The 11,429-nt window shown below is 49.9% G+C and overlaps 1 protein-coding gene across 1 annotated transcript; it reads right to left on the minus strand.

Moving 5' to 3' along the window:
- Positions 1-3,618: 3,618 nt before the first annotated feature.
- AHSA1 (activator of HSP90 ATPase activity 1) lies at positions 3,619-11,416 on the minus strand. The gene is made up of 9 exons (XM_047736042.1): positions 11,185-11,416; positions 9,670-9,860; positions 7,880-7,962; positions 7,361-7,478; positions 6,175-6,263; positions 5,250-5,378; positions 4,675-4,776; positions 4,130-4,181; positions 3,619-4,010 (listed from the first exon to the last, which is right to left on the minus strand). The coding sequence occupies exons 1-9, from the start codon at positions 11,262-11,264 to the stop codon at positions 3,838-3,840; spliced, it is 1,017 nt and encodes a 338-aa protein (XP_047591998.1). The 5' UTR covers positions 11,265-11,416; the 3' UTR covers positions 3,619-3,837.
- Positions 11,417-11,429: the final 13 nt, after the last annotated feature.

Genomic DNA, 11,429 nt, shown 5'->3' on the forward strand with positions numbered 1-11,429 from the left:
TGAGTCAGAGATAAATGGCATGCACTCCAGAGGAAGTGGTTTGCTGCCCAGAGTTGCCCAAAGGATTACAGTTGTAAGATGACGGAAGTGGACCTGCACTCTGCTTTGGTTGCTACCGGTAACAGACACTGCACTGTCACTCCTGGCACTTGGGAAAGAACAGAGACACATCAGGAAGGAGAATGAGACAAGGTGTGCCCAGCCATCACCTGGAGATGCTCAGAGAACCAGATGTTTCCATAACCACCACACCTAGAGGTAAGTTTATTAGTCTGGTCCTGGACTACAGTCTAAAAACACTGGGTGAGACTAAAATATTACAGGGGCAGCGAGGGCCGGATCTCAGGTCACCAGAGGGGATCCAAGTTCATTCCCTTTCTCTTGGCTGGGGCAATCAACGTGATTATTAGCACAGGAATGTTTTGCTTATCTTTTAGCAGAAACTTATTTACTTATTTGAGAGAGAGTGAGAGAGAGATCAGGGGGAGGAGCAGAGAGAGAGGGAGAGAGAATCCTGAGCAAGACTCCATGCTGAGCAGGGAGCCCGACAGGGGGCTCAATCCCAGGACCCTGAGATCATGACCAGAGCTGAAATCAAGAACCACCACTCAAACAACTGAACCACCCAGATGCTCTGGCAGAAATTTTTTTTTAAAGACTTTATTTATTTATTTGACAGACAGAGATCACAAGTAGGCAGAGAGGCAGGCAGAGAGAGAGGAAGGGAAGCAGGCGCCCTGCTGAGCAGAGAGCCCGATGCGGGGCTTGATCCCAGGACCCCGGGATCATGACCTGAGCCGAAGGCAGAGGCTTTAACCCACTGAACCACCCAGGCGCCCCAGCAGAAATTCTTTATTAAGTAAGAAGATAAGGACATCCCAGAGTCTGTTTCCATAGGAATCTGCTAATTCCCCTCCTTTCTGATATAACTTACCTTGACACTTAAACACATTGTGTAAATTTAATCTGTACCTAATGCTTGTCTGTTACCCAAACTGAATTTAGCCGGCCACGTTTTTGATCTGTAATCCAAGTGACAGGTGGAATTGCTATCATGTCAGGCCACAGCTGACAGAAGATAAAGGGGGTTGGAAAGGAGCCTTGAAGGGGCTGGAGAGCCAGTCAGCTATAAAATGATGTTTATTCAAACTACAAAGGAGAAGGAGGTGCTGTGCAGGGGGCTGAGGGCCCAGGACACAGGTGTATGGAGAAACAGTGATGGGGAGGTCGCTGACCTTGCCGAAGGGAGGATTTGGTGTGACTGGTACCTGGCCCAGGAGGGTCCACCCGACCCCCCGCCCTGTTCGGGTCCAGTGTTGGTGAGGTCACTGTCTTGACTCGCTGTTTTTCCTGTCCCAAACACCAGGAGCCCTCTGTGGCCATGCAGCCAGCGTGAACACTGCCACTGCCCAGTCCCCAGGGTGGTTTTGCCCAGTTTCCCTCTGGTGTATCTCCTAAAGGGCCCTAGGTTAGGCAAGACCAGTCGGATTGAATTCTTACCAGGGTTTAAAACAACTGGTGCTATGAACCCTTCCTGATCCTGCTGACTTCCCTTGTCTGTTGGAAGACAGAACGGTTCAGGAGCCTTTGTCCTGTTAGTCACAAAAAGGTCACAAAATGTGCTTCTGTAGGCTCCTCCATTACAGTTAGATTTTCTTAACAGGTTGGGATGCTTCTCGAATTGCATCCTGACCCCAGTATCACCTGCAGTATTTATTAAACTCTTAGGTTCATGGGCTACACCCCACACTGAGTCAGAATCAATTAGGGGCGGAGTCCATAAAATTTGCTGACTTTAACAGGTTCCCCCAGGGGGATTCTGAGTGAGGTGAGTCCTTGGCCTATGATTCACAATTTGGCCAGTTAACTAGCTTTTCAAAATAATTCTAGCCCCAGGGAAGACGCCTGGGCTCTGGAGTCCGGCCATTGGTAGGGGACATTTGCCAGATGCTGGCAAGTGCCAGTGTTTCTGTATGTGTTCTCTCTAATGCTCTGATAAGGTGCCTACTGTACCCATTATCCTGGTGAGAAAATGTGCCCCATTTGTAGGAAGGGGCACAACTTAACACAAGGGCAGTCAAGTCCACAGTTGTGTTTTTTAGCTCTGTTATTCTGCTTTTTAGTCTCAAAAATGCTATCAGTAAAATGGCAGTGGTAAAAACTCTAACAGCCGTTGTCAGCACCGGGGATGTGAACTGTCACTGAGTGTGTCATGGGACGGGTGATCTGCCCGATGTTCTGGATTTTATTAAGGACTTTGTGATCTCTGCTTCAGATTTTTTCAAGAAATCTAGACTTGGTTAACTCCCCAGCCAGGTATGAAAGGGCTCCTGTTTTGTCACTGTTCTGTGTGGGGAGCAGGAGTCTGTTAGGAGGGGCCCCTAGGTTTGATTCAAGCTACCGTCCAGGCTTTTTACCAAAAGGCATCTTTTTGGCCCCCAGGAGGCAGATCTAATGCCAAGCTAGATGCTAATTAGTTCAGTCCACCATTGTTTGGGTAATTCAAGCCCAGAGTGGCTTTCAGGGGTCTAAATGATCCCCACGGGTACTGGTTTTCTGCTTTGACTACAATGCTGTGGCCACCGTCACGGTGTTAGGATTAGCCCGCAGGCCTCGCTGCCACCTAATAAGAGAGACAAAAATAGTTGAAGGAAATAACTGTGCCTGCAGGGGGCTGAGTGTCTGGGTTAGCAGGCGCGGACTCCCGAGGGATGCCGGACTCCCGAGGGATGCCAGACGCCAGGGCCTGGCTGGTCCGGGACAGTGACCCTCCCATCTGGGGATGGGGGAGGTTGCTTCTCTTGCCACGTGGCAGCTGGAACCCCATTTGAACACATCCCTGCCACTTGGTCAGTGCTCTGTAAACCTGCGTAGTGGAACCAGGGATTAGCAAGAACATTTGTGTCTTCTTTCTGGGGGAAGTAACAGGCCTTCCAGGAGGGATGCCTGACACACCAGCAGCTGTCTGGGGGGTGGGGGATGGTGAACCCAGTGGCACGGCAGCAGCCAGTGGTATAGACTTGAGCACCGCCTCTGCAGGTCTTTGATCCGAGTCTCAGCTCTACTAAATGCCCACTGCCAGGTCTTGGGTATTACTGAAGAAACGCAAGATCTGGATTCTTAGGCAACAGAAAATGCTGGTAGTATCTCTTCCCCAAGGCTATGATGGAGGTTAAGCGAGCTGTGCACGGGGGTTACACAGCGTCTGGTACCTAGTGACTGATCGGGAAGCAGGAGCCGTGAACCTGAGGCCTGCTCCGCTCAGCCACGGCGTGGACAGCTTTCCACATCTTACGGCAGCACCCAGTGCTCATCTGTTCCTGCAAGAGGATTTCAGAGGCCACACGGAGAGGGGAACCCAGGATGCCACCTCCACCAGCAATAAGGTTTCTGGGCACTGTCCACCCCAGAGCACCGCCCCCAGCCTTGTCTTCCGACCGTGAGGGGAGCAGCAGCTTTGTACAGTCCGCAGAGAGGAGCGCAGGAAGCGGCAGCCTTCCTTTATGCCTCTACCCTCAGCCAGAATGTAAACAAAACCTGTTTTTCCTCCTTTAACTCAGTGTCTTCAAGGGGACTCGTGAGTACCAGCCACCCCATTGACAGAAGATGCCAGATGTGCACGTTTTTTAAATTACGTTTATTTAGCGTATGTACACATAAAAGAGAAATCGCCCTCCGATCCCACCCAGCAGAAAACATGCACAAACCCCAGCTATACGTGGAGGGAAGGGGCCCCAGCCCCAAGTTAGTGGTTGGGATGGTGCAATCCTGGGAGTCCTACGCCCTAGTCAGGAGAGGGCTGGGCCGAGGGGGCGGATAACGCCCCTGGCGCCAGGCCTAGAACAAGCGCGCGCCGTAGCCGAAGGTCTGTTTGATGCCCTCGAAGTAGTACCGTTGCCAGCCCTGCCGCGTCCGCTCCTCCTCGGGGGCCGGCACGCCTCTGCCTTCCATGCACAGCTCAGTCTCTCCGCTCTTGTCCAGGAAGGTCAAGGTGATGGTGGCAAAGTGCCCTGGGGAAAGGCAGAGGGGATCCAGGGTTTCCACCGGGACTTGAGACGAGGGGAAAAGAACGAGTTCGGAAAAGAACGAGTTCCGGGGATAACAGCCACAGGCAAATCCGTATACTTACCTTCTGGCCAAGATTTAAACCTCCATTTCATCACAATCAGTTTCTCAGGGACCTAAAATAATCGAAGAGATCACTCTGTGCTGTGGACTCCCATGTCCCTGATCCTGGCTGGGAGCAGCCACCTGCCTTTCGTACGGAGTCTATCACCCGTGTGATTCTACCACTCGGGCACAAAGTGGACGACCACGGAGTTGGCGGCTTCTGCCCCAATCCCAGCCCCGCTCCTCCCCTTACGCTGAAGTACAGTTGGGTCAGCTGTGCCCAGGGGACATTTCAGTGCTACACATGGAAAGCCACCACCCACCGATATGTATGACCCCTCTTCCACAAAGGATCACTTCAGGAAGAACTAATTTTACTCCACTAAGGAAAAAAAATTGGAGGAAAGCAAGAAAATTTAACTACAGCATGCTTTTGGAAATCAAAAATAAGTCTTTGCAAACTGGATAGATTAAATTTTTACCTACAGAGCTGAAAAGAGAAGGGAACGATGTATTTTTCTCACCAGAGACTACATCCTGGGTCTGGGGCTAGCAGGCACTCACCAGATCAGTGAACTCCCCAGAGACGTTGCCATCTACCAGGTGAAACTTCCCACCTTTGTCTGCTTCCAGCATTGCGGGAGCATGGGTAAAGGCCTGAACGAGCTGTGGAAACAAAGGAGGTGGAAGACGATGTCCCTCTCAGTGGGACCCATGGACCAAGGCAGCTGACACCTGCACGCCTCAGCTCTCATTTCCAAAGGCACCACTTTGCCCAATGACCAGGTTCTATTCTGTTCCACTACAAAGGAACAACCACTACTCAAGGCTTTGGCTTGAGTAATGCTTTGTGAATCCAGGATGCCATTCCTTCAGATCTGTTCCCTTTCCTAACAAGAATGCGTCCAGTGGTGCCCACTCACACCACCCAAAACTAGTACATGGGACGAGAAAGAAGGCATGTCCACTCGGCTGAGTAGGCTGAACAGAAGGGTCTTTCCTTTGCCTCCGCCTGTAGGAGGAAAACCTCAGAGCTCCGTTTTCCAGGACCTGCTCTGCACACAGAGGGGACGTGCCCACAACCCAAGTCACCCAGAATAGCAGATGCCCTGAGGCCTGAAAGACAGGATTATACTTACCTCTTGAGTGGTAAAGACTCTATAGAGCTCCTCTGGTGAGGTCAGGAAGGTTTCTCTAAGGGTGATCTTACAAGTGGGGATTTTGACACCAACAGGTCTGGCCTGGGTTTTTGAAGGAGCAGACTTAGCCTGTGGAGGCGGCAGTGAGAAAGGTTTAGAGGGATGGGGAATCCTGCAGGAACACGGCTTCCAGGACAGGCCTGTTACTCATCCTCACAGACGTCTCTGCCTCGGGTGCTAACTACCTCAGGGGCTTGGAGGGAATGTGTATGGATGGTTCAGTCAGGAGGGGGACTTGCCCAGAACATCGATTCCCACTGAAAACACCATCCCGGGTGAAGGAGGAGAGATATTCACTGAAAACCCCACTGACCAAAGGATGTGGCAAACCATGAGGTATTTCAGTATAATTCTCAAAGAAAAAGTCTGTGCTTAAATAGCCGGAAGCAGCCACCTCCCCTCTGGGATTCCCTTCACTGTGCTGATGAAGGGCAGCTGACCAAGGACTGAGCCTGAGCCGCACAGGTCCACCTCCACAAAAATATTTGCTCACCCTGCAAATGTGAAATTGATCCATTTCCTGACACGTGAATGTAGGGATCTAACCCCGGTACCTTCAGGAGACCTCCAGTGTCAAAGTAGACAGAGCAGCACCCCAACTGGAAGGAATACCAAAGCCATATAAAAGGTAAACGCTATCCCGTGTTCATAACCTCCTAACTGGTATTAAATGCAGTCAGGAGACTCGGAAGCCCCTGATAGCTTCCATCTGCTCTAGGGGTCTGCTCTAAATGAATAAAAACCAGGTTAAAGAGGAACAAAACAACTACATATTGCGGACTCTGTGAAAAGCACCATGGGCAGATTATGCCACTCTGGCTTGGAGGTTAAGGTCAGAGAGAAAAGCACATGGAAATACACGTACCTTGCGCTCCTCAGTTTTCAGTGCTGGCCGCCCGGTCGAGTCTACTGCCTCTCCGTTCATCGTAGGCAAGATCATGCCCTGCGTGAACTCTGAAAAGATAAAACCCCCACTCCTGTAAGTTATTTCTTAGTAGATGAGATCTGGGGCTTCTTTAGAGTTTGACAAACATGGCCACCTTACCCCAGAACGAGGTAACGACAGAGAAAGAGCCTCTCTACTTCATGCCTTTCCCTTTGGTCTATGCAAAACAGGCATCTGAGCGTACACTGCAGAATACAGAATGTTAACTAGGGTTGTTTTGAACCCGAGTCCACTAGAAGCATCATAACTTGTTAAATGCGGATAGGTCTACCATGGATAGGAGTGAATGAATGCAGCAGCACTTGCAGTGACTGCAAGAGGAGGACAAGATGCCTACGGATGCAGATTCAGTCCCCCTTCTCCGCTCTGCCTTACCTCTGTAGAGCAGCCACAACTAGCCACCGCACCAGAGCACGTGTTCCCACCAAAAGAGGTGTGACCTTCTATGCTGATTCCCTTTGACAGCCACGCTACGTACTCCAACATCAAAATCAGAGCGTACAGGCAGAACTGGAACTCTAAGGGGGAGAGCTAACTGCTGGCTAATGACCCCCACGGGTCCCTGGACAATGCGCAGCAAAGACAGTCCAGGACTGCGCTCAAGCAGTGAGTCTGGGGATGCCAAGTCTAGGTCAGCACTGTCTAACAGAAATACAAGGTCAGCCTCAACACAGAATTTTATATTTGCCGGTAGCCACGTTACAGCATTAAAACGAGTGAAATTAATTTTGACAGTATATTTAACCCAGTCCTCTGCTATCCAAACTATCATTTCAAGGTTATCAATATAAACAAAGCTATTGATCATTCACATTCTTTTTTTGGGTACCAGGTTTTCAAAACCCACTGTATTTTATACTCAGGGCACAACTCCATTTGGACTAGCCACATTTCAAGAGCTCAACAGTCAATATATCGGACAACCCATCTCTAGATCTTTCCCCTTATTGAGGTTATAGATGGACTCTGAGAGAAATAAGCCCCCTCCCCCCAAATCTTTATTCATTTGGCAAAGAAAGGACTGTCAGGCCCCTTCATCAGCAGTCTGATGGCCTGGGGGGGGGGCACTACCTCCTCAAGGCATAGAGAACTACTCAAGGGATACCTGTTTTGAGAGTGCTGATGTAAATTCCCATTGCTTCTCTTAGAAGTTTCACCCCTTCTTCCTTCATTAAGGCCACGAGATTTGTGTCAGGCTCATCTTTGGCAAGGCTCACACTAATCTGAGTGAAAGATCAGAAGGAGGTGGTAAATAACGTGTGGGGGACCCACAGCGTGGAGTGCAGGTGCTGCACAATCAGGTAACTGCTGACATTTCCACAGGAAATGTGTGAGGGCTGGGGTATTTTTTCCAATCCCCATGAGTGTTCCTTCTCAGGTTCTCTCTGTCAAAGCCAGGGTGGCTAAGTCAGAACCCAAGTGACTAGCTAAAACAGAGGAATTAAATGAGCACGAGCTGTGCTGGCAGCTCCCAATGGCACCACAGACCTAGGAAATCAGCTGCAGACTGAGGTTCTGAATGCCGGGACTCAGCCTGGGCTTTAATCTTGAATGACAGGCCATTTTTCTCCTCTGGGAAGAGAGGATGTGGAAGACTCAGAAGAGGAAATTAGGAAGCACAAACCTCTACTTCATCCACACTGTTTTCATCAGACAAATTGGGGATCTCCACATGCCCCTTGTACAGCACTCCAGACTTAGAGGTACCTGTCAAAGGCAATGCAAGGTCATTAGTCTCTCCTGCAGGCGAAGTCTGCTCTGGGGTCCTAACCACTCCTATGCTTATGCTTCTTTTGAACTACCGAACTGACCCTCTTTATTCTGAGAATGCCAGACGCAATCAACCCTCCCCCTGCTTCCTCAGAAGAAATGTCTTTCCTCATTAAATCTGTCGAGACCAACCGTGTTAGTACTGTGTGGGGCTGAGAGCTATACGGATTTGGCACCGGTGTGAATTTTGCCAGGGGGCATTCGGGTCAATGATCAAGGCAGTCAGTTCTGCTAAGATGCTCGTTCTGAAAACAGAAGTTTGTTCCAATGCGACTGACATATTAGGGGACAACCTGATCACAGCATGAATTTCATGCTTGCTAATACAAGATTTCTTCGTAAGAAACACTAGGTGAACACACAAAACCACACCCGGCTGAAAGGATCCGCACAGGAATACACAAGACACACACTTTCCAAACACTCACCTACTAGCAACCTCAGGGGCCCATGTCTCACGAGCCAGGCCACCCACGCTGGTGTCATCGTCATCATGCCCCCTGATTTCAGCTGACCCTCCTTCCGCCAATTCACAATAACCCGCCTGCTGTAAGCCTTCTGATGCCCACTCTCACAAGTGAACTTCAGGTCTTTGTCAAGGTAGAGCAACATGTTTACTGTATTTTTAACGTATTTCTTCCCATCTAACGTGTAGAGCTGTGCTATCATTTTTTAAATTCCTATGTTTAAAAAAACGTGTCACCAATGAAGGTTTTAGGTGTTGTGTCCTGTCCCTAACCCTATCTTCCCTATAAGCCCTGTGGTTTTGGTTGAGCAATTTTACACAGTATGGTAATCTCTAGAACACATGGGTGACGTTATGGCAGAACTGACTATATTTCAAAATTAACCAGCAAGTCGTTTATCTTCACTTCTCTCGACCTCAGCGTCTCAATCCATACAAAGAGCACTGGGCAAGAGGACATCTAAGGGTCCTTTCAGACTACAATACTTCAGTAGTTTTTTAAAAAAGTCATGAAAACATAGATTTACTTTCCCCCCTCTTTATTACCATTTACTTGAGAAATGCTCATTGAAACAAATCTATTTTAAGCTTTGCCCCTACATGTACTCCTTTAGCTTTACTGCCTTTTAAAATTCAGCCTCCCAACTATCGGGATCATCTAGGTGAGGCACACACATGGCTCTAATTCTTTGCCAATACCTTCACAGGAGGGACACAAATTAGAGAATAAAACTGCCCCAAATTACAGTCACCCACAAACTTCATTAGCACAGTAGTCGAAACTGATAGATTCACACTGAAGAAAGAAAAGATCAAGACTTAAAAAAATCCCCCTGCCCATCTTTAAATCAACCACCCAAGAGATAAAAGCCAGTCTGAGAAATAGGACCTTATATAAACTGTCCTAACATATGTGGCCCAAAGATTCAGTGGCCCAACTGCCTCGCGGGTGGGGACTTGAGAGACACACCCCCCACATTCCCCAAAAAAGGAAATACATTTAGTGTCCCAAAGCAGCAGAGAAATTCTGGCACCCAGTACTGACTGCTATGGACCTCCAAAGCAGCATCGTCTCCCTGGCAGAGTTCCTAACTTCCCCCTAACTGTTCCCCCTGGCTCCGAAAGAGGTCACCCAAAATGCAGCTAACGTTTATCCTAACAGCCTGGCATAGACTTACCTGTCCAGTTTAGTTTGATGCTCCACTCATAAAAGAAGATCAGTTTGCCTTTGCGATTGTTAATGGATGCCTCTCCATCAAGCTTATTCACTTCCGTCACCTCACATCTGCCTTCCTCATTTTGCACCCGCACTGCCAGGAACAGGGTTTTCAGCTTATCCGTGGACCAATTTGAAGCATCCCTCTCTGTCCTGCAAAACAGACATAAAGCTATGGACCAGGAGCCGCATGAAAGACAAACCGCTTGCTCTGTGCAAGAGAATCCAAGGCTGAAAGAGGACTGGCAAGAAGTTTGAAAAGACCGGTCCCACTCCCGGACATCCACCCATTTAGGAAGGCAAGGAATCCCATATTGTCAATAAAGACAACAGCTGTGTGGAATGGTTGCAAGTCAAACGGAAAATTATGCTTTCCTTTCTCAGCATGATGGTGCTAGGGTCAGTATCTGACACTTAAACACGGCGCCCCCATTTGACCAAATGGAAAACTGTGACCATCTTGCTGAGGTCAGGAGTACAAGAGTGGGCCACGGAATGCAGTATTTAGCTAACAAGTCCAGGAAGTAATAAACTGATAATCTTGACCTCATTAGCACAGTGTTCTGACCTGTCAAATTCAGGCTGTGCTCAAAATCCCCTAAACATTTTTGTCCTCTAGACGGCCATGAAAACAATGTTAAGTCAGGGCGTCAAAACAAAAATTAGATCAAACGCCGGCAGGCTGAGATATAAAGAAGAAAAATCATTCTCTGCCTCCCTAGGTACTAACTAGTAGAGAAACCGAGAAACCAGAAGCGAAAAACTGCAACAAAGTAAAAATACAGTAAAGACAGTGTGAACAAAGTTCAGTGGAGTGAACAGATAAGGAAATAGTACTTTTAATTTCATAAAGGAGAAGAGGCTTTTAAAAGTGGTTACGTTATAAAGCCACGATTGCCGGGCAACCAGGGACAGTCCCGGGAGTTACAACACAACCAAATGAATAGTTCCGGGTGAGAGGCCGCGGCATCTTCAGCATCACTGAGCTCTCGGCACCTGCAGAACACGTTCCAAACCTTTGCCCTCTAGACTTAGGCAGCGGTCCCCTACGGCTGACTCCGAACCTCACCCGTAAGCCGCAGAAGAGCAATTCCAAACCCGCAGCCCCGAGCCTAACCCAGCATCTCCCCACACAATCCACGGCAGTGTGGGTCTCACTGGTTCCTCCGGCCACGTGTGAGAAGCATGTCCCCGCTGAGGCTGGATGCATCGGCTAGGAGGTTATGTGCTCGCATCTCTGGAACTCCTCCTCCGGGTGCAGCCCTCCCCGTCGCCCCCTTGCCCTCCAAACAACGAGACAGAGGCAGGTGGTGGTGTGTGGAGGGACCTGGGACTAGGGACCCCTGCCAGAGCAAGAACCCCGCCCCATCTCCCGGCAGGGCTGCCCCGGGCCCTAGCTTTGTTCCGACCGAGGTTCCAGGGACCCGCAACCCCGGCCGGGCCGAGCGCTCCCGCGGCCTGGCCCGCTGGCCCTCACCAGTGCCAGTTGTTGACGTTGGTGGCGTCCGCCCGCTCCTCCACGATCCAGCGTGGGTCACCCTCACCCCACTTGGCCATCGGCTCTCCTGTCGCACCGCCACCAACTCCCGAGCAGCCACAGCCACAGCCTCAGGACCGCCTGGTTCCAGCCGCCGGCAGCGCCTGGAAACTACTAGAAGCGGCCGCAGAACCTCCTGGCTTGCTTTTCCCTCCACCCCCCGCCCCTCCCCGCCTTAACTTCCG

This window comes from Lutra lutra, chromosome 7 (genome assembly GCF_902655055.1).
Source record: "Lutra lutra chromosome 7, mLutLut1.2, whole genome shotgun sequence".
Classification (NCBI taxonomy): Eukaryota; Metazoa; Chordata; class Mammalia; order Carnivora; family Mustelidae; genus Lutra; species Lutra lutra.